Here is a 27475-nt window from a genome sequence, read left to right as displayed (position 1 = left end):
CCAAGCAGTAAGGTTTGTCACGTAAACAAAACATTCCAATTAGTTATTACTTCAGTCCAACGGTTTGTTGGAGGGTAAATTCAGAACATTTACAATTTGACTACGACGTTTCGCTGGTAATTACATCCAGCATCATCGGGCGATTTGGCTTGTTTAAACTCTTTTCAGTTTGATTTCCTGCTGGCAAATTGATCTGCTGATGAATAATTAACATGTAACATATCCTGTAATTTGAGTTCTATATGTGTATGTTCGCGTATCTGTTTGCACAGATTGTGTTGTCATTCAGCATTGGGCGAGAAGGGAATGGCCTCTCATTCCTTGGCAAAGGGGTCACCAAAAGTGCCGTGGTGTGCCTGCGACAGCTGGCTAGCGAGATGAGCGATCAGGCTGAAAACCAAGTGAGTGCCTTTTTCCCTTTAAAAGTGTAATAAATCCGCTCCGGACGATATCGTGTCTTTTGTCTTTTCTTTATTCGTTCCTCATTCCACAGCTGCCTCACACGCTGGGTTCCGCTATATTTTTTCACCTGATGACGATTGCTTGTGTTGCGATCGAAACGTCGTCATATTTTTTTTATTTTTCTATCTACGTGGCTTTACCGAAAGACCCAAAGAATAGATGTCATTCACTTGTGCACGCTGGGTCTTTGCTTTCTCTCGCTCCTCATTCCAGGATTGGGTGAGCCCTTGGTCTTGGTCTCGGAAGGGTAGTGGCCGCAGTGAAACAGCTGCGCAGCTAGGGCTGACCTGGCTCATCTCTTTATGGGTGGACAGAGATCTGGAGGTGAGCTTCTCTGTTGTAGCATCCTCCCTATGCTGCACACGGGGGATTTCCACTTGCGGATGGGAACAAAAACATTGTAGTAATAGGTTTTTACCCTTTCAACTGGTACAACAACTCTGACACCTTTATACAAGGGATAATGTTTGCAATAACCACAACACAAGCAGTCAAAATGCAAACAAAAAGAAACAACTCTGATAATGATATGCACTGTCCTTGAAGTTGATTGGTCCACACCCGAGACAGCTTTTCTTAGAGCCTAGTCTCCATTGGTGTTGGACCAGATGACGCCAAAAGGCGTACTTGTATAAAGGTGTCAGTTTTTGTACCTGTTGAAAGGGTAAAAACCTATTACTCTATTTTTCCACTGGTAAAGGAGGTCTCCTAACGAAAACATTGTTGTGTACTTGACCCTGAATGCCACCGTGGTGTGCTCACCAGGTGCGTTTGGCCAGCCTAGGCCTCGGGACGGCACTGACTTCGGAGGAGCAAGGCTGCATGGCCCTAGTTGCCGCATGCCAAAACATCTCAGGAGGCCTTTGGGGCACAGCACTGAAAATTCTGCTTGACCAGTACGAGTCCAGCATGGTCCGCTTGGAGGTAGATCAGAATCTTCCCAGGGCCATGATACCACAAAGTAGTGTTGATCATTGTGATAGTGCACTACTAACACTTAAAAAATGTAACCCTTTATTATTTCAATGAAACAATTAACTGTACACATGAACAAACAAAATCCAAATGTTGGAAATGTAATAAATGTGACCACTTGCTTACCAATTCTAAAACTTACGACGATGTACTCAATTATTTAAAAACCATGAAAATGCATGTTTATACTGGAAGAGATTATCTCTACTCTTTGGTTCTTTCGGTAAAGTCACGTAGGTATAAAATTAAATAAATTAAATCTTGCTGTGATTTTCCCACCTGATGATGATTGCTTGTGTTGCAATCGAAACGTCGTGATTTTATTTATTTTATTTTATACCTACGTGACTTTACCAAAAGAACCAAAGTGTATGGATCCCTGCAGTCACGAAAAATTCAAATCTAGATTATCTCTTTGAAGTTTTGTGATTAATGTGCAAATTTGGATAGATTTACAACGAAAAATGTTGAAATACTTTAGATGCTATGGAATATTCAAATTGAACTCACACTGCAGAATTTAAATGAGCTGGCTTTCATGTTAGTGACTTAATCTCATGCGTGTGCAGGCTGCCAGCATCCTGCAGAACCTGCTAGTTTTGCCAATGCCAGCGTCAGCGGATGAAGCGGGGGATGGCTGCTGGCAGGTATTAATATAGAGCCTTAAACAAACTGTAATCATTTTGGAAAGTATGCTTTCCTATGTGTACACTCACGAGAAATGGGAGGGCTTTGTTGTGGATGAGCCATGATTACGGCTATGTGTATTCATGCAGTTGTTTGTTTATGCTATGTGTGCATGAGTATATGTGCATGTGAACAGCACTGGTGTGGCTTTTGGCACTTTGAATTGCATTTTCAGTGCTGTGCTTTTTATTATTGGCCTTGCTATCAATCGCAGTGGTTGACTGTGCTCTGTCATGGTCGTCTCTGAGGCTGCTTCAGACCTAATTGAGTTTCGAGCTCACTGTGTGTTCACCAGAGTGCAAGAGGCAAAACCAGTCGTGTGTGACGCTGGTGAGCTCACCCCCCCTGTGGTGCCAGACTAGCCCAAGTAAATTATTGATAACCAGACTTATGACCTAGCGGATCATGAATAATTGAAGACATATGTTTGCATCCTTTTATGTGTGTGTACGTGCATGCTATCTGGTTCTGAAATTGTTATCCAATTTGGTGTGCATGTTGGTAATCAGCACCTTTGTATGATGTTAAATTGTGTGATATAAACTCATATTTAGGCACTAATGTTGGACTTTGATACTTTTTTGTCAAATAACACCAACATGTTTTGAGTGTGGAAAATTTCCTGGCATCACCCCATAGCACTTGCTATTTTAAGATCATTGCGTCCGCTCTAGAATGCAGAATGCTCCGACATAATGTACTAATGCACAGACACATTAAGTATATCAAGTAGACCACAAGTACCTGAACACGTGGTAACGAGCACACATGGAAGACGATACGTATATCATCATCATCATGTAATGTTGATGTGCAGCTTACAGGAAATGTGAACACCTTGCAATGACCTTTGCATGGCCTTGCAGGGCCCATGCGTGCACGATGAGGACACAGACCTCTCGCTTGTGGGGCTGCCAGCCCTGCTGGCCCTTCTCTACCACTGCCGCTTTTACCAACACTTTGCCGGCATGATCGCAAACTGTTGCCGAGAGGCGCGTCTGGTGTACGCCAGCCCACCACAGGACGGCAAGTCGTCACACGGAGAAAGCAGCTCGGCCTCTGCCGGTGTGACTTCCTTGTGTTCTGTGGGGTAAAAGTAGTAGCGATCATCGTCACCATCATCATCACTTACTCATAACCTGGATTATGATCAGCAATAATATCCTCATCATCAATCATTACCATATGCAATTGCATTTCTTGCATTGGGATTCATGTAATGTGTTTCCTTTCTTTGAGGACAACCTCATTGAGTCTCAAGAATGCTTTCAGAAAAATCCTGCATTGGGGTGTCTGGCGACACGTACGAGAGGATAATAATGCTCAAATATTCACGTATATATGCCACAAACTCGTCATGGTGTTTTAGTATCTTATGACCATCCTGAAGCCAGCATGTGTGGGATTCATAGCACAAGGTGATGTATGTGTGCTCCACCAACACTGCCTCCAAAGCGGTGCATTACCGGAATGTATCACCATGCCTAGCATATGTTTGCTTGTTATCAATGGTTGTGATGCTTTCTTGCGTAAATGTATAAAAATTTAGATTTTAACAATGGCATTGTATACTCATAATGAAGGTTTGTGGGTTAGATCGCGTAATTTATAACCCGACATGGCCAAACAGTAAAAAATGTGTCACGTTTACAAAAGACAAATAGTTCACTACTTTAGCCCACCGGGAAGAGGAGTGAATCAACATCATTTACGATTTTGAGGACGACGTTTCGCTGGTAATTACATCCAGCATCATCGGGCAATTCGCCAGAATAGTGAAGCCCTCCACTTGCTCCCGGTCTTAAATACAGCAGCACGGTGACGTCATCATTTAACCCAATCTGGTGCAGTGATTTGAGGCGGGGAGGGTATTGTAATTCTATAATAGATTGGTAATCATTCAATTGTTACTAATTAGTATTTGTTTCCCCTATAAGGAATTGCAATTGTAATATATATTTTATTTAATAATACGCTTACAGGCCGCACTAAGCCTGTAGCTCTCAGAGCGATTAAAGTTATTTGTTTTTCTCTCAATTTCAATGGATTTTCTAATTAGTCTTGGCCAGTAATAATTAGTTTTACACAACACTTCAACGGTATCAAAATCAATTGAGTGTCCTTGTTGACTGTTTGGCTGTGTCAGGTGGTGGAGGGTTACGACACATTTATAAAATAAAGCGATCTAACCCAAAAACATTTATTATGAATAATATTGGTCGCGAAAGCCTACGTGTTAAACTGGCATTGTATACATCTGCATTGGTGCTGTTCTCATTTATTTGTCAATGATTGGTAATATAAACATTCAAATTAAATTCCAATTTATCTTTGCAGCCAGTTATACAAGGATACTGAAAGAAAAAATTAGCATTTGTAGAAATTTACCAATGGAAGGTGTCAACTTTGGCATCTTTAAAACATTAAAATTATTTAAAAACACATACATTAAAAACTATATTAATAACTAATATTTGTAATCCATAATTATAACCAAACATTAGACAGGGGTAGTCTGCCAACAAATGATCTTATATATTTAATAATCACACCTCCCTGGCCTTTCCAAACAACAGCTGGCTTTGTTGGTGACAAACTTTTTTTTAGATAAAGTTTCCTGTTTAAATATAAAATTGTCTTTCACCCAATGTCATTTTTATCTTCAAAATGTATTCTTGAAATGGACTGCACTGGTGCAAAAAAAAAGTCCCACTTCACTAATTTTCTTTGGCTTAGCCGGGTAGCAGAATAATTAACTTCTGTCCATTTTGCATATTGTCACCCTTGCAATAATAACCGTGCAGAGCTGAGTGATGCCCTCGGACATCCGGGCGGTAGCCCAGCAGCATCCAACCCCTGCCCAGGCCCCAGCTGCCCATCCACCTCCTCCACGTGGGTGAGTACTTTTGACATCTGTGAGAAAACGAGCTTTGTAGCTCATCGGATTCCTCCAGTATACATTCATAGTCTTATTCTAGTGTGGTGGGAAGCAAGAACAGAGCAAATATTCAGCATTGCAAAAGGTGAATTGTTAAATTGATTAACTGTTGATAGATGTGCTATAAAGAAAGGCCATTGCCCTAAACATCACCTTTTTTAAAAGGAAATTTTATTGACGAACATGTTGGGATTTTATTTATTGTGAGCATTGTTGATTTAATAATATTTTACATGGGGTGATTCTTTGCACGATTGCAAACTGAGAGTATTCTCCAAATTATGTGTATGAATCTGGCATGCCTATAGCTGAATTGCCCAGAATGCACCCCACCTCATCAAATCTCACAGTGCACATCAGATTGTCTTCAGGCTTGTGGTCCTACATGGTGGGCGTCAGAGGGCAGTGCGGTAAAATACGTGATTGAACTATACGTTCAATCTTAATTTTAGAACTTTCGTGACTGCAGGAATTATTATTTGGTTCTTTCGGTTAAGTCACGTCTAAAGATAAAATAATAAATTAAATTAAATAATAGAAATAATAATAGAATACGACGTTTCGATTGCAATCGAAACGTCGTATTCTATTATTTAATTTAATTTATTATTTTATCTTTAGACGTGACTTAACCGAAAGAACCAAATAATGAACTATACGTTTATGCTATACGTCTTTAGCGCCACACCGTCATCAACCTACACTGGCCAGTGTGGTCAAATGTGTGCATGTACGTACATCTGGCATATGCTCTTCAAATATAACGTGCATTTCTTGCAACAAGTAGAATGCCGTATGTGCCAGGCATAGTTACACATATATTTGTACAGATTTATTGCACCACTACGTTAATTATTTCCAAAAACTCACACTACTGGGAAATGTGACCTGCTACCTTCGCTCTTACCAAATCAGTATTATTTTTGAATAGCAAGAACTATGAAAGTGGGAAGCTAGTTAATTCAATAACAGAACAATGTAATATTATTTTACGTATAGAAATAATTTCAAAAGAATAATGTAAAAAAAAAATGTTCAGACTGGATAATATTGCTTATTATTTTGGCTTATTGCTGCTCATTTTCCTTTGCAACATGAGTGGATATTGCTTGCTCCTTGCCACCTTTCTGACGTTTGTGGCCTGGGGCAGGATCATTTGATTCCTGGAAATGGAGTCGACGGCACTCGCACCGGCAGATATCCCGCCAACAGACTTTCCGCGCAAGGTAAGAGCCAAACAACCTTGATGTGTTACTACAGCAGTGTTGTTTTGATGTGTGCATACTGTTTGTAGATCAGAGATTGTGCAAATGCTTTTTCCTACTTGTTTCAATTTTGTAAAACTGCAATTCACCTTGGAGACACACACCCTTTATGTTGCAGTGTTCCAGGAGGTTTTGATATTGTCTTTCAAAGACAACTTTAAGCAACCCTGAAATTAAAGTTAACATTCTATAAATGTAGGCATACGTTTTAAAGAGATGTATGAAATTGATTTATGTAACACAAACATATTATGTATCTTGGAGAATATATTTTTTGTTGTGACTGCTGAATTATACATAGAGTATATATTAATGTATGCATACGTGTACGGTAGAGTATAGGTATGCATGTTTGCAATTTAGTTTCTAAGCATAATGTTCTTAACAACTTTCTAAACCGAACACTCTTCATATCTGAATTCATAATAAGAACATTTAAAGATTAATACAATTGCAGAGCTGTGAGTAGACAATTAAGACAAAATAATATCCAAAAATAAATTGCAGAGAGATTATGGATGTAAAATGTAAGGGCTCTTGGTTCACTCTTGGATAGCTTGATTCAAATTTGAGCATGTATTTAATAATTATGTCATTTGGAGCATGTGAGTTAAGCTTTTAGTGTGAAAAACGGTAAGAGTGGTTGTTAAAGCGGTTGGATGATTTATGCAGGTCAGTCACTGTAGGCCGTTTGAAGGGTAGATGAAGCGATCTTGCTTTAATAAAGGGTTGGAGAGATAGGCTGAATGGCATTAACTCATTTCCCAATTTCTCACAGTAGCTCTTTAATGTCATCTATAAAAAAAGAGGAAAACATATTTCAAGAGGCAAATGTGTTTTGCGTGTGTGCGTGGGTGTATTTGTGCGTGCGTGCGTGCGTGTATATATGCCCATGTGTTTTTTTTGTTCAATTGCTCAGGGCAAAGTGAAAGTGAGGGGCAGGAGTCTGTGAACGGTGAAGGCACTCAAGACGCCCAGTGGGAACCGCGTGGCGTGCATGCTGACAGTAGTGTAGTGACCCCCCACCTCGTCTCTGGCATGTGCCGACTTGTCCGCAACGTGCTTGCCCTTGCTCCCGAAATGACAGCCCACTCACTCCTCCAGCACCAGATCCTGTCCAGCCTCAACAGGTGTCTCACACACGTGTGAACAAAGACGGTCACCGCATCGTGCGCTTTCAGATGCGCTTCTGCGGCCGTGCCCGGAACGTTCTTCCTTACGATATTAGGAAGCCACTGGAGCTATGCACTTTTAAATCTAGATTGAAAACTCATTTCTTTAGAACTGATTTTTGTGTTAAGTTTATTGTCATTCCCCTGCACCTCCGATTAGCACTGTAAGGCTACGTACGGCGTGAAATAAATTCAACATACATACATACAGTGAGGGAAAAAAGTATTTGATCCCCTGCTGATTTTGTACGTTTGCCCACTGACAAAGAAATGATCAGTCTATAATTTTAATGGTAGGTTTATTTCAACAGTGAGAGACAGAATAACAACAACAAAAATCCAGAAAAACGCATGTCAAAAATGTTATAAATTGATTTGCATTTTAATGAGGGAAATAAGTATTTGACCCCTCTGCAAAACATGACTTAGTACTTGGTGGCAAAACCCTTGTTAGCAATCACAGAAGTCAGACGTTTCTTGTAGTTGGCCACCAGGTTTGCACACATCTCAGGAGGGATTTTGTCCCACTCTTTGCAGATCTTCTCCAAGTCATTAAGGTTTCGAAAATGGAAGAAACGTACAAAATCAGCAGGGGATCAAATACTTTTTTCCCTCACTGTACACATACAACCATACCCTGCCACGTGCATGCTGGGACGGCTGCCACTAGGGATACCCTTCGAATGTTTGAGATGTGAGGAGATTGTTAGTTGTTGAGGCACTTAAGTATCATGTAATTGCAAAAGATTATTATTAAAACTAATTTAATATCAAATGTAAAATTTCCATCATGTAAGCTTGGTAATACCAGAGTAATGTATTTATTGTATTCTTAATCATTATAATGTGTTTGTTTCACATCCAATTTCAGAATATCAAGTTTTTATTTCCACAAACGATTTGTTTTATAGTGTTGCGTTGTTATTTCTGGTGACCTGTTCTCAGTTCTGCACATTTACAGTCTTCAGATTTAATCTAGTATAAGGGCCAAAAGCCGCACAGTGCAACTTGTGGGATGTTTCTCTTATGTCAGATGTGCAGATGCAGGCGTGCTGGGTGCCTCTCTTTGTGAGATCAGGAACCCCACACAGACTCTGCACCTTGCCAGGGAGTCCAAGGCTCTGGTAAGAGGAATGTGTTCTTTGCTCATGCGGCAATCTCTCCTCCAAACTGCCAATAGACAACTTGCCTTGGGGGAGAAAGAAAAATTGAAACATGCTTTTGACAAAGTGGAATGGTAATGAAAACTGCTGTGTAAACGTGAATAGCCTCCAGCAAAGTGCTATCGCAAAGAGAAACTTGTGAGCGTATGCATTTTTGTGCACTTCTGTAAATGGCGACTTGCCCTGGAGAGGATGGTGAATAAATTCTGGCCCATCAACTGTTTTTTTTTAAGAAGCAGAGTTCAGTTTGTAGAAATAGCAATATGAATACATGTATTTCGCCTCTCAGACAAGCACAACAGATGCATTTCGGTATTATGGATTGAATTGTTATTTGGGTTCATTTACGCAATGCAAAGTCGTCTGTGGAAGGTCTACAAAATTCCCCATGTGGGGTGCGCCGAATTGATGTGATTGAAAAATTACCAGGCCAAACTCATCGAAAAGTGCTGGCACAGTCGACAAAATAACTACATTATTCACTCTTGCTATTTTGGCAAACACTATGCGTGGTTTGTGTCACACAACCATTTAACGATGCATTGCTTTGGCTACGTTTGAGGCAGAACAAACCTTTTTGAATTAATGCCGAATTGGCAAACGAATCAGTCTCGCTATGCCACACGGCTGCTGACACTACAATGAGCCATTTAGTCACTCGGAATTGAGGAAGTGCATTCATCGTGCAACTCGTTGGAACAGTTTATCTTAAATTGGGCACGTGTGCCTGAAACATGCAATACTTTACAATAATGTGGTCCAGTGGGGGAGAAGGGTGGTCATTCATAAGCAATGAAACGGCGTATTTTGACTAATCATTCTGGTTGATCATCACAGAAAAGGTTGTTCACATAATTGGAAGCCAACTTGGAAAATATCATGCATTTAGGATTTCATATATAAGCCACAAAACTCCTGAATGACGACTTAATGGTCACATGTATGATGTACTTCAAAGCATTTTCCTTGGTCATATGCAAGTACATGTACACTATTTACTAAATAATATAAACTAGTTGTCCTAATGGGTATAAACATGTATATATTCACTTTTCATTAAATTGCCATTGAATTGATCTTTGTTCATGACATCAAAACCTGATGTACCATCGATTTTCTTATAAAAAATGCAGTCCTATCATTTGTAACCAAGAGTACTTTATGCCATATTTCTGGGATAACCATAAAACGATTTTAGATGACTACATATCTGCAGACAACAAACTTCATTGTATATAAAAGGTCAGCAGTAAATGGATTTGTATGCATTCTTACCACTGCTGTAGCATGAGTATGTACTGATGAGAGATCGGGCATTGATGATTCTCAATCAATAAGCTCTCGATAAACTATCACAGCAAACATTTCTAAGGGCGTGCGCGTGGGATGGAGTGCAGAGAGAAAATGTCCTGCGTGTTTTGTCCCTTCAAGGTGATGAATGGCTGGTTTACATTCTGCCCGATCGTTTCTTCATTCAGAACTATGATTGACCCTCCACGGCAGTGAACCACGTCTTTTGAATACTCACAGTAACAGCAATCTTATATTACTTGCAATATGTTTAAACATGTATAAGTCATCATTATAATCGTTAGCCATGATCAACCCATTGCTGGACAAAGGCCTCCCAAAGTTGCCGCCTCTTCTCATAAACCTGTGATGTTAACACTCCAGCTATTACCTGCACATGAACTGATTTCATTGCTCCATCTCTCAGTGGACGTGCTGTGTGACGCGCTACATTCTTTGGCTGCAACACCGTTACAATTTTTGACCGTCATCCCTATCTCTAAGAGCTGTAAGTCCTGCCCGAGTCGACTTACTCTGCTTACCAGTTGGAGTTGTTTATTGAACCTGCATTTGTTCTACAATTCACGTGCTGTTCTTTCAATCGGTCAGTGTAATTACAATTCTGTTTCAATCCATGCTCCTTTGGGCACCTTTCCGTTTTTTGTTCTATATATTTATTTCATTCACAAGCACGTTTCTTCACCAGATTTCTTAGCGGGGTATAGAAAGAGTATATTAACATGCACCACTTGTTAGGCTTGTGCCAGTGAACTTTTTATTGATAATAATTGTTAGGGTATTTGGTTTTCATGTTCATATCTTTTTCACATCTCATTATGGTATGTTTGAATTATACTTTTTCACCTAGGTCCATACTCGAGGTTTTATCGTTGTTATGCCTGAATAAAAAAGCAATTCCCAAACCCAGAGCAAGAGCAGGGCACCCATCGCTGCACATGAGCAATAGTTGAGCCGTAGTGAGATGCTCTTTGCGTGGAATTGGACTGCGGGACAGTTGCTAGGACAATAGTTTTTCATTTGTAGTTTGTTTTACGAATTTAATATGATTTAAATTTTAACAGTTTGTTCATTTGTAGCTAAAGTTAAAGAATAAAAACACGGATGTGACCTTCAGATTATTAAAGTAAATAGAATTGGGGTGGTTCTTCTTTTTCTAAATGTTTTTTTTTTATGATTGGGATTGTTTCTAATCGTTGAATAGAGCATAGCCTAAATCGAAGGGTGTTTATGAATTGCTACTGTGGTCCTAATTTTAAATAAGGACTGCGAGATTAAGAATACAGTTTACTCTTTAATCCAGGCAATTTAAAATAATTTTGCTTACAGTGTAACTTTCCATGTGTGGCTTCCAGTTAATGTGCATTACATTTAGAAAAAGCATTTATTTTGCATTCATGCGTCATGACTTATATTTATTATGTGCATAGGTGGATAACTTTGAATGAACGAAATGTAATGCGGTACACAATTTTTCAATTTGTATGAGTAACATCTAAATAAAATAAATTTTACCTGTGGAGTGTAAATACAATAGGGAATATAATTAATCAGGCAGAGTCTCTCATTATGCTTCTAAGCAGAGGAAAATTGGGAATTTTTTTAAAGAACAAATGTTGCAGACTCTTCCATCTAAGCACACACGTACCTTATATATTATTTTATATCACCACAAGAGAGTCATGCTGGCTTGTCTATTTAGATCCAAAGAGTATTCTATAATAATGTTTTGACCAATGGCTAAACCTAGCTATTCCAATCCTTACATATACTTTCATATATTTGTAATGACATGATGACACCTGCTGGCTGGGAAAGGGAAGCATGGGTGGTACGGGCACCGCTAAGACAACATCCAATCTGAAAGGGAGAGGTATCTGGGGCAAAGGTAATAGGCAGGGTTGGCCGATATGCTCCAAGAACCTGCTCGAAGGTTCCACGAGAGGGCGTGGCCGGAGGCGGCGCCTAGCCACGCCTGGGGAGATATCAGCGCGGGCGGACCGGGGCTCGGGGTTCGTGTGTGGATTCTTGGGTCCGGACTGCGTCACTGCTCTCTGTCATCTCTCTCCGTCGTCCGGCCACGTGGAAGATCTCCTGCGAGGTTTCCATCGCCATCCTCGTCACGCCGCCAGGCAGCGGCGTAGCCGAGTGAGGGCGGTGGGACCACCCCGAGTGATCAGCTGTGTGTAGCTAGTAGAGACGTTAATATCTAAGTGTTGTACTCAGAGTAAGACGGATAAGGTTGGCCTTTGTTATGCCCATGCGAGAAATAAAAGAAGAAGTAGCCGCTACACGACGTGTCGCGGATGTCGCTCATACATTTATATTGATTAATGTTCGTAGGATATATCGTTGACCACTTCAAATGGAATCGGTGGATGTGCTAGTGAGAAATTCAGCCCGTTGAAAAAAAACGTGAGAGCCATCGCCACATCGAGGGAAAGGAGCATCGGTGGCTGTGCTAGTGAGACATCCAGCCTGTCAATGCAAAGACATCCAACCTGGCAATGCAACTCAGAGAGTCGGAAAATAACAAGCTAACATTGGCAGGTAGGATGGAAATGTCATAGCCAGTTATGACTTCAACTGGTTAATAACGTCCTTCCAGTGATTGCTCAGTTTGTACCCATCTTCTCGGTTGAAATTGTGTCTGTGTTTATATATCTGGATGGCTTCATGAACGAATCTTTGTTGATAGCCAGTGGGCTTGCAAAGTACCATCGTCTTCAAGAAATCAATTTCTTGTGGAGCCAGCCGCATTAAAATAATGATCAGCCACGGTCGAGGTATTGGTCCTACCGTGTTTCAGATCTGCCTTATGTTCACGAACACAGTCCGAGACATGTTGCTTAGTTTCCCCAATGTAACTACTGCCGCAGACACAGCTTAGTTTGTAGACGCCGGGGTATTGCATGTCAGGGATCACATCCTTCACAGATGGGATCAGATCACGAATTTTATGTACTGTGTTAAATCGAACCTGGATCTTGTGTTTGTTCGTTATTTTGGAAATCTTTTTGGTAACCCCTGATATGTATGGCAAGGTGATGGTTTTGATTGGGTCCTCAGATGGTTCTTTCCCAATGGTTGGGGTGATAGCTTTACGGATTGTGTAGTCCGAATATCCATTCATCTTGAGGGCTTGGAGTACGTGCTCCAGTTCACTGGCTAGGTGGTGATGGTCGGAAATACAACGAGCTCTATGGTGTAGAGTTTTGATGAGGGAATTCTTCTGGGCTGGATGGTGGTGGGAGTCAGGTTTTAGGTAGGCATCCGTATGGGTGGCTTTCCTGTAGACAGAGTGTCCCATTGAGTCATCTGGTTTATTTTCGATTAAAACATCCAAGAATGGTAACTTGCTATCCTTTTCCACCTCCATGGTGAATTTGATGGCCGGGTGTATGGAATTTATGTGGTTGAAGAATTGGCCCAGCGCTTGTAGGCCATGTGGCCAGATGACGAACGTGTCATCTACGTACCTCTTCCACGAGGAAGGACGTAGGATGGATGCCTGGATGGCATTTGTCCCAAATTTCTCCGTGAAAATATTGGCTACAACTGGAGATAAGGGAGAACCATTGGGGTATCTTAAACTTGTTTGTAGAATATTTCATTCCAGGTGAAGTAAGTGTTGGTGCGGCAGTGTCTAACCAGGGCAGGTACATCAGCATTCAGTCCTTGTTGGACCAAATCTTCAATGATTGCAGTGGTGTCAGGCACATGAACTTTGGTTAACAAAGATATCACATCGAAACTGACTAGCAAGTCACCTAAAGATAGTGAGATGTCCTTAATTAGAGATACCAAGTGAGCTGAGTTAAGTACCGCTGAGTTGGTCTGGCCAGTGAATGGATGTAAGGTCTCAGACAGAAATCAGGCCAGTTTGTAGGTGGGTGAGTCAATGGTGGAGACGATAGGATGGAGTGGTGTACCTTCTTTATGGATTTTTTTGGTAAGCCATACAATCTGGGTGGTCTAGCAGCAGAAGGTTTTAGAGAGAGCCGCTTGGTTGGTTCGATTAAAGATGCCGAATCGGTGATGATCTTGTTGTTTTTCGTAACCAGGCTGTTGGTAGGATCTCTATTAATTTTGGTATAGCTGCCATCATTAAGTAGGTCCTGAATTTTGTTATTGTATGTGGTTTTGTCCATGATGACAGTGGCATTGCCCTTGTCGGCTGAGAGGATGACTATGTCATCTCTCTTTTTTAGTTGGGAAAGTTCAAAGTGCTCATCCTTGCTGATGTTGCTAATAGGTGTCTTAGCGTTTTTGAGGATTGCAGCTATTTCCGATCTCGCCATGTCTGCAGGAATGTGTCCCAAACCCTTAAGGGCTACGTCGACCTGGGCAATGATATCATCAACTGGGATGTGTTTAGGGGTGATTGCGAAATTCAACCCTTTAGCTAGAACCGATTTTAGGCTATCGGAAATTGGGCTGTTACTCTGATTGATCACAATCTTGTCACCATCTAACTTTTTAATGTGTTCATCTGGCTTCTTCTTGGACAGGAGGTTGAACTTGGAAATCAGGTTATCTTTGCATTTAGCTGACATTGAGGCGGTTGAAGAGGCTGTCATGTTATGTCCATGGCCCCAATTAGATGTAGACTTGTTTTCTGTCAATGTTAAGTGTGATGGTAAGAGAGTCTTGTCTAAATTGTCTAGTTCAAATCGGAGCAATCTTATTCTCTCTGAGATCAGGGTTAGGCCGGCCCTGAACAAGATCCGTTTAGCATTAGGAGAAGTGACAGCAGCAGATGTGAGTGTGAAAGCGATCGATCGGTATTACCTTACTGTCGCGGCATCTCTTCAGAAAAGTGAGCGGTAAAAGTGAGCTGGTAAATCGCTAACGGTTGAAACTGGCCATGTTTACCTAGCCTGCGGACCCATTGTATCTCTTGTCTGCTGCAGGTGCTGTCACTGCTGGATCTGCAGGCGGCTGTGTGCGAGCTGGTGGAGGCTTGTGCCATTCTCTCCCTCGGCACAGTGCTGGAGGGAAGTCTGCTGGGAGATCTTTTGCAGAACCTCCTTGCCGTCTTTTCCCAAACCAAGTCAAAGGTCTTGGGTTCGTATTCCATATTTTTCACACCACTTTCTGAAACATTAACCACTATTACTAATTTAGTCATTTTGCTTCAGTGGTGCGGCTTATGCCTGTAATCCAAGATAGGTTCTGTTTGATTCTGCTGAGATAATATTTTAAGATTGATATAAGAGGCATGTTAATTCTTCCACGGGCAAAAATATTCCAAACTAAATCTTAAAAAAACATTCCAGGCAGGCTCCTATTGATAAAGACTTGCGATTTTATAGGAGTTTCCTGGATAAACAAATAAACTGTTGTAAAAAACAAAACTAGTTTTTGTGCATGCGCCTTTCCATACAGAGGCTGCTTGGGTTACCCCATGGTAAGATAGTCTTTGGTTCTATGTAAAGTCTGTTGATAAATTCTGGCAATGAAGTGGTTTACTTGTACGGGCAGTCCTCGACTTACAAACGGGTTACGTTCCTGAGACCCGTTTCATAAGTCGATTTATTCGTATCTCTGAACTCGTATGTACAATGTTTAATTGTACATACAGTCATTATTATAAAATGTGTTTTGGTTCAACAAAAATACGTAAGCATTCTTAAACTCATAAATAAGAATAAATATTGTATATTTGCATGTAATAAGTAGAGTAAATAAAACATCAAATAAAGTAACATGAAAAAAATATCCGTTTTAGTTTAATTTACCTTGAGTGCTGATGCTGGCTTGCTTATCAGAAGGGGCATTTTTATAGGATGCTGGGACTCATTACATCTCGCGGAGTATCGCTCTGCCAAACAAAACAGTTCTGCGGTTCGGTTCGTGAGCATGACTGAACGTTTGCAATTCAGATGGTTAAAAACTACATCTTTTGGTGATTCGTTCATAAGTGTGGATGTTTTTACGTCGAACGTTCGTATTTCGGAGACTGCCTGTACTGCAGTGGTTATTGAGAATATTACATTCTGTTGTGTTCAGATTCATGATTACTACATCATGATTTATAAATATCCTGACAGTCTTACTGAAACTGCCGTATTTTAAATCTTTTAAAAATAAAACATATTGCCATATTTGCATCATTTAATACGGATGTTACTGTTTCCAACGTTCAAAAACAATTCAATGGGATGATGTTATGTGTCTTTGCATCAGAGGTCGCAAAAGGGTTTTGATTCCTTACCCGTACCCGTACCCGGCCGCACCAGGGTCGCAAACGGGTACCTGTACCCTACCCGATACCCGGCTACCCGTACCCGGCCGGGTATCGGGTAGGGTACGGGTATCAGGTACCTGATCGCGACCTCTGGGATGAAGCCATGTTGCAGGCGCCGGTGGGTTGATTCTAGGAACTTGAATTGTGAGAAGAGACAAGACGTTGGGAAATGAGTGACAAACGGTTACTCACCAATGACTCACGGCCTACCCGTACCCGGCCGCACCAGGGTCGCAAACGGGTACCCGTACCCGGCTGGGTACGGGTAGCCGAGTATCGGGTAGGGTACGGGTATCGGATACCTGATTGCGACCTCTGCTTTGCATTCTATGTTAAAATGCAAACAAGAAACTGTGTGATGTGACCACAAGCGGCCCCTGAGACACAGTATAGTATATGTAGCCACGATTGTGTTGTTTCTTTAAATTGCATAAACTGTGGTATTGTCATTTATGAAGTGAAATGCAAGCAGTGCAGCATTTTGTAGTAGAGAATAGCACTGCTTTGAGAGAGTTTATTAATGTCATGTTAAAATTTTCCGTCATTTAGTGAAGCTTTAAAATGGCCTCTAAATGTATTATATGCAGTAAATTGTGCTAGAGTATATAAACATGCAGTAAATAAATACACATAAAACATTTTTATTTGAACTCCAAAGGCTATCAAAATAATTACGTCAAAAAGATTTCTACATGATCTCCGTGTTAACAGGTATGCAAATATCCTGTAATTTCACAACATTTCAAACTGATAAAATGGTGGAGGGGGGGGGTTTTCTCAGGAGGTATATTCTAATCGATAAACATATGTTTTGTTTGTTGTTGGTTGAAAGTGCCATTGGATAGGACCTGATTCTTATCTTCGCTGAATAGCAGAACATTAATATTTTCTAATCACTTTCCACCAGGACATAAGCTTCCTGCAGTGATAAGAATCATACCCATTAAAGCTCTCCCTTGGTGTCTTTAAATCACGTGTGCAATCTCCACTGACACGAGACCTGCTGAGGTTCGACAAACATGTGTGCGCATCCCATTAATACATGCGCCAAGAGGCATGTGTTGTGTTAGGCTTTTTTATGAGCTTTTTTTCCCCCCTTCAGGATGAGATCTTTAACTGAAATCTTGCTGAGCTTGGAAACACTAAATTTCCTCTGGCATTCATTGCTAAGCGCATGTAAGGTAACCCCCACTATCTTGGACAAAATCCCACTGTGAGTCAATAAAAAATATCGCGTGGCCAAATTCCACTTACTTGAAGTAATTCTCCAATAAATTCCCGGTTGCTCTTTGGTGGCTTATGTCCCGTAATACCGCCAGCTAACTCACGGTTTTTCTGGGGTGTACCTCGTCGAGACATGTTGTATGTGCGAGACACAATGCATGAAGGTGATTGTCGGCGACGACGATGGTGTTGTTACAGATGTGGAGGTACAGCAGGCAGTGCACAGAGTATGGGAGAAGTCGCTTAGTCTGCAGTGTGTGCTGCTAAGGAAGGCTGGATCCACCATGCTGCCCCCGTTTGTCTCTGCTGCATGCCATCACTGGGGTGCTCTTGTCGGTGAGAAAAACAACACATTCCCCTATAAGTATATCTACATTTACTGTACACATTACCTTTCATACTCAGAGCCACTAGTTTTACACCATTGCTAACAGCAGCCTGGGCTGGACACCTTTGATAAAGAGCTGCACAGCTCAGCGGGTTCTGCCAGTTCAGATATAAATGTCTTTGTCGAAGTTAATGTACCTTGTCAAACTATTGAATATGCACCTCTTGTGATCGGAGAGGTGTTGAGTTGTTTTGTACAATGAATGGGGAACATAACGCTCTGCTTATAATCGAATAGCTTTCTTAAGTGGAGAGATATTGCCTGCATGAATGCGGAAAATATATTGTAACCGTTTGCCTCAAAACAATATTTTTGTAGGGTGAATGTACACCATGTGTAGACTGTGTGGTGCCATTTTAATGCTAAATAAGCAATGTAGCAGCCATATCTGTTTGCAAAATATTTTCATACAATTTTCAATTGTTCAATGTTGTGCAACACGCTTAAGTTGCACATCATTTTGAATAACATTTGTAGTTATACTGATTAAAGAAGCACTTTTGCCTTTTTCAAATGCAACATAAACATTTGTACTTTAAATCCAAACCGCTAGCTGGAATCCCAAGATTTGTTTCTTCCTTGGACATGGATTCTCTCCATTGAGCAATGAGTACATGGTATTTTGCGTTGGTAAAGCACGAGTACCCCCACTTTTTCAAAAACTATTTCAGGGAAAAGCAGCTCGTATTACTCTTGAAAACATAGAACTGGCCATCTGAAGCACAGATATTTAGGAAATTTACCATATAACACGTCATTTCCATGCTTTGTTAACATTTATGTGAATGTTCTGTAAATGTGCTTTCCTTTATATGTTAGGATGCTTGAAGACGTGCCTCAAAATGTCTTTATCCAACCGCTCTCTGCATGTGGCCACCATGCAATTCCTGGCCATGCTGTTGGCAGAGGAAAGCAAAAGAAAGCTGAGTTTGAAATCACCAGAGAATGATGGCGATGAGGATGGTGGAGTAGCACCTGAAGCAGAGGACGCCCACCCTCACAAACTCTGCCTTCAGAAAGCGGACGGGTCAACGAATGGCAAACCGATTTCCCTTGATACCGGTGGCGTAAGTCGGAAGACAAGATCGGTACGAGTAGAGCGGTCAAGAGAATCTCGTACTCGTGTTGGAGAAGGCGAGCGGAGAGTTCGGTCATCGGCGAGCATGGGAGCAGCGTCTGGTGATCCAGCCACGCTGATGTGGTTGCTCGATAGAGATAGCTCGTTGGAAGCACCACTCGCTGGGAGCCAGCTCTGCAAGATCATCTTGCAGGTGAAATAATAATCGGTTCATATGACAATGATTATTTACAATGATTGTCAAAGTTGCAGCAGTTGTCACTTAGATTTGTGGTTGTCTGCTGCACCCGGTGTTATGCATGTACAGCCCTTTGTCAGTTCGCTACTGGAGGAGGGTCACTGCCGGATGAGCAGATTAGTTGACGATACTTCACACCGGCGAAGTGTCACCACACAGGTTGTCGAAGGTAGGGAGCATAGATGTGGGGACGTAGTGTACAGTACAACAACAAATATTTTCCACACATACCCTCTGCCAGGGCACAATGTAACTCACAGCCTATAACAACTGTTATGCATGGTGGTCGCCTATCCAAGGACTGTCAAGACTCAACCTTGCTTACCGTCTGAGGTCTGATGAGATGCGGCACATTACCGGTGATTCGGTAATGCACTTCGTCATTTACTACCATACTTTAAGTTTTTTTAACAATATACAGCATCTTTAGTATACATATTATACTCTGTGTTTATACCTTGTATATGTTTGGTTTATAAAGACACCAGCAACACTACTTAATGTTGTTAAGGCTTGGCACGCACCTTTAACACAGCCTCACACTGGTCACACAGCTGTCCATACTCTAAAGCAAACTTTAGCATCTGCATTTAAGTAATGTCTAGTTTTTGATTTACACATTCCTGCAGAGGGAGCTGGTAGGAACGTTGGGTTGCTCGGTCAATTGGCAGGGTCAATGGCGGCGTGGTGCATTCCGTAAATATGGCCGACTGTGAGGGCGGGCACAAGCCGGCGTGAGTAGGTTAAACGTTGAGTTTTATAAGGGCACCACGGGGTGACCAGCCCCACCCTCCCCACCCAGCCCCTCCCCACTCTCCCCACCCAGCCCCTCCCCACCCTCCCCTCCCCACCCATCCCCTCCCTGCACGACGGACGGACGGACACAATCCCCTGTGGGCTGGTGTAACCAGGAGGTTCCTACCAGTATAAATTACATAACCCACAGTTGCCAATAAGTATCATCATCTATATTGTGACTATTGTGTTATGGATCATAATGAGATTGTTATGTTGGTACACAATATATTGTTTTTCTTTTAAAAAATACGTGAAAATAATTTCACCACACGAATCAGAGTGCATATGCATTTTTCTTTGGTTCTTTCGGTATAGTCGCGTAGATAGAAAAATAATAATACTCAGCCATGCGAGTTGTATTCCCAGTCATGGCTAACATCAATGGCAAACGGTATCTGAGCTGGTCCTGGACCCCTCTTCACCTGCCCGCACTAACGAGTGTGGTGAAGTATGATCACACAATCCCCATGACCGGACAAAGCTTGAAACTGCCTTCACGAAAACATATTTAACTATTTTTCTACTTTTTTTCCGTATGAAAGCGTGTATGTACAACATCAGTTTAAAGGTTTTTTCGGTAAAGTCACGTAGGTAAAAAATTCAAATTAATAAAAGTAAAATAAAAATAAAATAAAAATCACGACGTTTCGGAGGCAACACAAGCTTCCGTCTTCAGGTGGAACAGTCACAGCACGATAGCTGTATCAAGTGAGAAACTACAAATTTGTATGCGTGCATGTTGTTTCGACTAAATCACTTTTTTTGCATTTGTATGATTCTATGGTCCACCGTTGTGACCAGTGCTTTGAGTGCAGGTCTACTGATGATCTACTTGGAGTGCATGCCACGTCTGCTCTCTGTTGTCTCCTCGCTGTCAGCGCATCAGCCAAGAATTATGCCCTTCAAGGTACAAAAAAACAATACAGACTGCTTTTGTGAAAATTACAATGCACTACATTTATAAGAAGGCATTGAGGCGTGCACATGGCACGATTGGTATAATTTGGGTATAACTAAATTTTTAACATGATGGCGTTTTGAAATGCTAGATGAAACATAGAAAGACAAATGGTTATTTATTTGCGTACAGTTTATTAACGGTGTACAACTTGCCAAATAAGTTATCGACTCTGGGCAGCTGTAAATTGTTGCTTGCAATGCCCCCCGTTGGGCTATGTGCCGCGCTAACCGCAGCGGGCCTGATTGAGGGCTGTGTGGAGCAAGCCAAGCAGGCTCACAGCAAGCTCGAGTTGGACTCACTGGAGCAAGCAAAACCAGCCCCGAGGAAGAAGGTCAGTACTCTGCCCAGTGCCGCTTAAATAAAGAATTGTCCCGTAAGCTGAACGCTCTTATGCAAGGCATATATGCCCGGAATCAAATGTCCTTCACAGTTTAACATGATCCTTTTCGAATGCCACTTGACACCTCTAAGTTGATTTTGTCAGCAGGTCAGAGCATGAAGCTATAAATGCTGTGTTGGCTGCATTGTACATTTAATGTGTATATGATCAGTGTTTTATTGTTTAATAACGACTACACATCTCTAATTAATTAATAGTTTGAACACCTTCAAGCATTCTCATTTTGTTAATCACACTGAATTTAAAGGCATCTTTTCAATCATGCTTTACATGAACAAGATAACTACAATTATAATTACATCCTTGTAAAATCTAAATCACCCATTTGTGAGAAGCACGTTTGCAAGCATACAAATTAGTAGTTTCGTTTGGACTACAGATGTGCATTAAAGAAATAATTATTTCCACAATTGGTACATTCTGTTCCAATCCTATATTACGAGGAAAAACCAGAATGCATGCCTCCCGGTGGCACCAATTTAAAACGTGGTTACCTAATTGAGGCGGGTCGCAGTGGGGGACATGAACAGATTTGAATGTTAAGTAGCTCTTTAGGCAATTCTGCCTTCGTACATAATCACACTTTTTGATGTTGTTCAACACATTGGATGTTTTGCTCTGGGCTGTGCAGGAGGACCGACTGCTGAGAGAACTGAGGACTCTTCTGGAAGTTTTGAGGAACTGTCTCTATGAGAGCGAGGATTGCAAGGTAGCTTGCTTGCCCCAAGGGTTAACTGCATGTTAATTGCATGTGCAGTTACCTATTCATCGCATGGAAATTGACAGCAAGTTTGCTACATCACAGCCACAAATGCATCGGATGCATTTTAAAACAAATGTGATTGAGATATCTGTTGAGGGTTATGCCTTGTTATGAAAGGCTGTTGTGCAAGGTTATGTTGCTCATGAAAAAAATCTGTAATTGACATGTAAAGTGCAACGCTAAAGGTGACTAATATTATAAATCCACGGAATATATAGAAAGGCATTTTTTTTGCAAATGTAGTACAATCTGGATTACATTACAGTGTGTTCTTTAGCTTAAGTATAATTTGGTTAAGGCAATATGAGCCTGCTATGTTTCTGATATCACAGTGAAGTTTGCGAACAGGTTTATACATTTAAGAGAATATGTTCAAATTCCATTTTCTGGAATATCAGCAGCAGCTTTTAATGTTTGAAAAACCCTTGGCACACATCCCACTAAATAAACCTACTTCGGTTATTGTTTCAGCTCGTGGACCTAAGACAATGTGATTTTACTAAATAGCTTGGGTAGCCTTTGGAAGAAGAAGTACTTCTCAGTTAATTAAATGTGTGCTCACAGGGAAGATTGGCCCCTTACGTGTCTGCTTTTAGCTATACCTATCAACAACAAGGCAACTCCTATGACTAATTGGGAAGGGGACGCAAGCGTAGGATTGATCACCCTGTCGCTGGCCGCCTTTGGGGAGGGTGTATAGTGTGAAAGGCCAAAACACCCTAGGAACCAAAGGTTCACTACTGACGATGCGCTCCCCAAATTTCACCAGGCTCACTGTTCATGAACTCTTGGAAGTGCTTGCACAAAGGATAGTAACATCTCATCCTGTGTTCTTGGAATCAGGCAAGTGGTCAAGTATATTTTCTAAACAGGCTAATGAACGGTAACAGCTTTACAATAGTGTGAACTCCCCCCAAAAAACAGCGGCACCATTAAGCGTTGCTTGCTAGGGACATTGCCACAAGCACACAGGTGAGCAGGTGCAGGAAATGTCAATCGGTGCATTGCTCAAATACGAAATGCACTATTATGGGTAGTAAATGGGCCAGATCAGAAATTGGTACCACTAGAAGTGTCAAGCAAGTATTTATTGAGACCAGTTTCTGTATATGTCTATGTGATAACACGCAGTCATGTATGGTTATTGCATCTCAGATGGTACCAACGAGTAAAATATTTGGTGTAGGCAATATACTAGGATCTACAATGTACATTGGTTGCGATACGTTGAGTGTCCGTGCGTTCACTCGCTGACCATGTTGAGGTTCTCTGTAAATATTTGTTTACAATACATCGATCAAGCTGTCATATAATGTCATCACGATTCCTTCTGCCAATCCTAGCCTGCTGGGTGCAGATTATGCAAGTCTGGTTATGCCTCTGGTTCTGGTAAAGTCTTTTGTAATTGAACATTTGATTGTGTTTTATGTTTTTTCACAGCTCTGCTTGTGTTCCTGGTCTAGCCACCAGCTTTTAAAAAAATATTTATTTTTACTACAGTAATTGCAATATCTAAAGGATGAAAGCGTTTTACAAAATGCATTTTGGTTTGATCTATACTTTCAACAATTGCTTCTGCTGTGAAGGTTTTTTTTTTACAATTCAAAGAAGATAAAGTTTATTCTTTGGGCAAAACAATGGCCTTAGGTCAAATATTTTATGAATGAGGCATTATTACATTCTATTTCTATATAAGTAACTAGCAGAAGTACCCGGCGTTGCCCGGGTGAAAAATATATTTCTTAATAACCTTACATATATACACAGATGGGCTGCTACCCCTGCCCCCCTCCCCCAGCCACGATCTCCTCGGCCGCTGTGCAGTAATATCTACGGCCTATAGTGGTAGCATCTAGCAAATGTATAGTAGTAATCACTGCACGCATCGGGGTGGGATGGAAATCACGCAGTGAAGAATTTACCTGAGCGTTTAGTGTATTTTTAAAGCATTTTTAACGCAAAATAAAATGTTCTCCTCACTACCAACTATTATTCTTTTATCAACGTGACACTTTTTTACTGATTGGCCGTGTCGGGTGGTGGAGGGTTACAACACATTAATAAATAAGGCGATCTAAACCCAATAACGTTGTTTATGAATAATGGTCGCGAAAGCCTACGTGTTACAAATTGACTCACTTTACTTAATAACCAGGCTACAGTCTACATTATAGACTGCCAGTACACCAACCCAGCTTAATAACCAGGCTACAGTATACATTATAGACTGGCAGTACGCTCACCCAGCTTAATGACTATTTGTACAGTCAACATTTAAAGAATCGATTCTTGGCGCGTCGGGTTTAAAAGTAATTACACAGTTGTTTTTTCATTGGTATGTAATGTTTGAAAGTTTTCAGAAGATTTTAAATGTATTTTCCCCCCGGGCAACGCTGGGTATATCGAGTTTATACCACAAAGTCGTCGCTTGACACGGGTGGGGTGTCGAGGCCTAGTACCGTGCAGAGCCTCCGGCCTCGCCTAAATTGCCCACTCGGCTGAGGCTGGGTACTGGGGCCGTTACCCCCCCCCCCCCCGCGCTACAATAATACTGTCTAATCGCTATAATTTTATTATCTACCGACCCTATAATAGTAATTGCACACATTGGGATGGGGGGGGGAGTGAAGAGGACGTGAAACTATGATGAATTTACCTCAGAGTCGCGTGTTAATGCGTGCGCATATTTTTAACGGGAATTAAAAATGGCGTCCACCCCGCAGCGAATGCGTCGCTACCCGTTGCCAGGGGCAACCGCCGTGGAAAACCAAACGGACCAATTGTGTCTCGCAAATCCCTCACATTTCGTCCAATGAAACTGCGTATGGTCCGGCGACACACAGACAGACACACACACAGACAGACAGACAGATTTGCGATTTTATATATATAGATGGCAGTCATGTAATTATTTACATGAGAAAATACTGTTGATGCAAAACTATTTTGTAACGTAATATTAACAACGTATATTGAGTATTTTACTTAATGTACAATTGTGTACTCCAACCTGCTGTCATCTGCCTAAATGTAATATATTTTGATGATTGTCTATCATCAGTACACGCCCTACCTTTATATACTCAAAGGTGTGTTTTCCAGTTGTGTTATGCAACTTTTGTTTTTCACATTTCTCTTCAGCTCGCTGTGCTGCCTTGTTTATTAAGTTTCGCTCTCATTTCCTTTTTTAGGTTATTTCCATTAGTTGTTATAATGAATGTAATTTGGTTAATATATTCTCAACTTTTATTCCTTTGTTTCTCAATTCAATATCCACCAGACACCACCATTTAATGTTGCTTTGAATAACTTTGGACAAAGAATGTCTCCTTCTCTGACTCATTTTTACGTTTTTTTGTTAATTCATTCAATCTCATTTGAGCTGTTCCAGGTTTTAGTTGCTTTTTATTGTAAATATCATGTAGTCCTTGGTTTGTGACGGTTTGGATGACTGCATCACTCTCCACTGAGTGAAATACATTTTATTTGTTTACAGAGGCTAGGCAAAATGTTGATCGATATTAATTTGTCTTTTCTAGTATCTGATTGATAGTGTGTTTGTGGTCAATGCTAGAGAAAAAATGGCCTGCGGATCGTTTGAACGTCTACTGATAACACTACTCAAACACACATTTAATACTTTCCTCATTTCTAGAAGAACGTACATTTTTAGCAAGTTCAATAGAATGCCATATAATCGAGTTGTGACGAAACATAGTAACTTACACGTGATGCGGAATTATTGTGCGACTTATTGCGCTAAAACATTTTAGTGCGATTGAAGTCACAATGGTTAGTTTTTACCACGACAGCCGACACGATTCATTGTCTGACTTCACTTGGGCCTTCAGGTTGCGGCGTCGGATGAGCGTCTGGCCGCCGTGCTCCTGGCCCTCTGGCCCTACCTCCTCACAGACGACTCCACTCTGTTGGCTGCCCTCCACCTTCTCTGCGTCTTTACAACCAGTTGTCGCGCAGGTACGAACCTCCGTGTTAGCGCGACGTATCGATTTGTGAGTTGGTGCCAGATTCTCGTGTGAGTTCACAACAAAATGGTGATACAAGCTGGATCTGTAAATTGGTCTGAATATGGTGGAATTTCAAGATACTCTGTTGGTGCGTATGAATCGGATTGCACGAGGTATTGATTTGTTAAAATTTGTATGTGACATACGGTAGGCTGAATACAACATCTTAATAGGGCGAGTGGTCGAGATGTGGATTTGAAAATAATTTCGGAGAACAATCAAAGATTTTTTGCAAAAGCCTGACATTTACGAGAGAACTTCAATTATGGGAGATGGAGGGATAGGTGTAGGGGCTTAATGTACAAGGGATATCCCAAGGATAATGCTTTTTATTGTTCTAAAATTAGTATGGTATCTTCATGCAGTGTTACATCATTTTGGGGACTTTGAAGGAATTTAAATTCCATATATGGCAAATTCATTTGAATGGTAGAAGTCCTCAGACAGTCCTCAGACAGTGCCAGACTATACATGAGCCTAAGTACATCACGGACCATTGCACAGTTCAGGTAGAATGTGCTTGCCTCATCCATCAAATTTTCATCTGTTTGATCCTTGGAATGATGTTGCCTGCCTGGGCAACATTTTGAAAGTGACATTGCTTACAGGATGCTTTTTTTAATGGTTAAGTGACAGCCCAATACTTTCACAATCTGTAATATCTGCTTTGGTTCCTTGTTAGCACAAGTGCACAGTAAAAGATTCAGGATATGTTGAAAAGTAGCAAATATGTATGACCTTTCCATGGTAAAAATCAAAATCACTGAATACAATTATAGTGAAGAAAAAAGTAGGAATACTTTTTGGATCATCCTTTATACCATTTTTATTACCTCTAGTTGCATAGATGAAGGTGGTATTAGTTATTATCATTTGCAAGTAATTATTATCTTTGGAATGGTAGACTACTGCATAGAAGCAATTGCTTACCTTACTGCATTAAATGTCCCTCCAAAATTTCCAGCCTTTGGAATCTACTGTTCTCAAACTAACTTGGTGGCATATGCTCTAACCACCAGCTATTCAGCTTCCCAAAATGGAGAAAATAACCAATCTCGGCTCTTTCAGTAACAATAACTTGAATTAATTCACTGATTCAGTTACATTATAGGACAAGGTGAGTTCATGGTTCCTTTGCCTCAGGCTGTTTTGTAATGCCAAGCTTTGAAATAGGGTTGTGTATCCTTATAATTGGCTACATGTCAGCAGCTATTCCACTTGCACATACACGCATAGGCTTATTGCCTCTTGCAATATGGTTTAGTGCGTTCATAGTCAAACAATTAAAGCCACATTCATTTACAATTACACACTCTCAATTGTAGTAGAACACAAAGCACTTCTCATAGAGGAGTGAACTCCTTTGGCACGTTTCTG

At 41.0% G+C, this 27475-nt stretch overlaps 1 protein-coding gene across 2 annotated transcripts in view; it reads left to right on the top strand.

The window, feature by feature from the left end:
• Positions 1 to 27475, top strand: part of RTTN (rotatin) — a 65547-nt gene that overhangs the window by 32144 nt on the left and 5928 nt on the right. Inside the window, exons 29-44 of one of the 2 annotated variants that reach the window (XM_078602027.1) lie at positions 273 to 401; positions 676 to 786; positions 1228 to 1386; positions 2007 to 2084; positions 2991 to 3189; positions 4929 to 5020; positions 6213 to 6288; positions 7247 to 7457; positions 8533 to 8623; positions 14884 to 15037; positions 17643 to 17780; positions 18652 to 19103; positions 20748 to 20853; positions 21141 to 21238; positions 21939 to 22016; positions 25922 to 26048. In XM_078602027.1, coding sequence (XP_078458153.1) covers positions 273 to 401; positions 676 to 786; positions 1228 to 1386; positions 2007 to 2084; positions 2991 to 3189; positions 4929 to 5020; positions 6213 to 6288; positions 7247 to 7457; positions 8533 to 8623; positions 14884 to 15037; positions 17643 to 17780; positions 18652 to 19103; positions 20748 to 20853; positions 21141 to 21238; positions 21939 to 22016; positions 25922 to 26048 — 2299 coding nt within the window. The remainder of the gene's footprint in view (positions 1 to 272; positions 402 to 675; positions 787 to 1227; positions 1387 to 2006; positions 2085 to 2990; positions 3190 to 4928; positions 5021 to 6212; positions 6289 to 7246; positions 7458 to 8532; positions 8624 to 14883; positions 15038 to 17642; positions 17781 to 18651; positions 19104 to 20747; positions 20854 to 21140; positions 21239 to 21938; positions 22017 to 25921; positions 26049 to 27475) is intronic. The other variant, XM_078602028.1, reaches the window with a different exon arrangement.

The sequence above is a fragment of the Lampetra planeri genome, chromosome 17 (assembly GCF_965212315.1).
Source record: "Lampetra planeri chromosome 17, kcLamPlan1.2.h2, whole genome shotgun sequence".
Classification (NCBI taxonomy): domain Eukaryota; kingdom Metazoa; phylum Chordata; class Hyperoartia; order Petromyzontiformes; family Petromyzontidae; genus Lampetra; species Lampetra planeri.
This window is presented reverse-complemented; position numbering and strand designations above follow the sequence as displayed.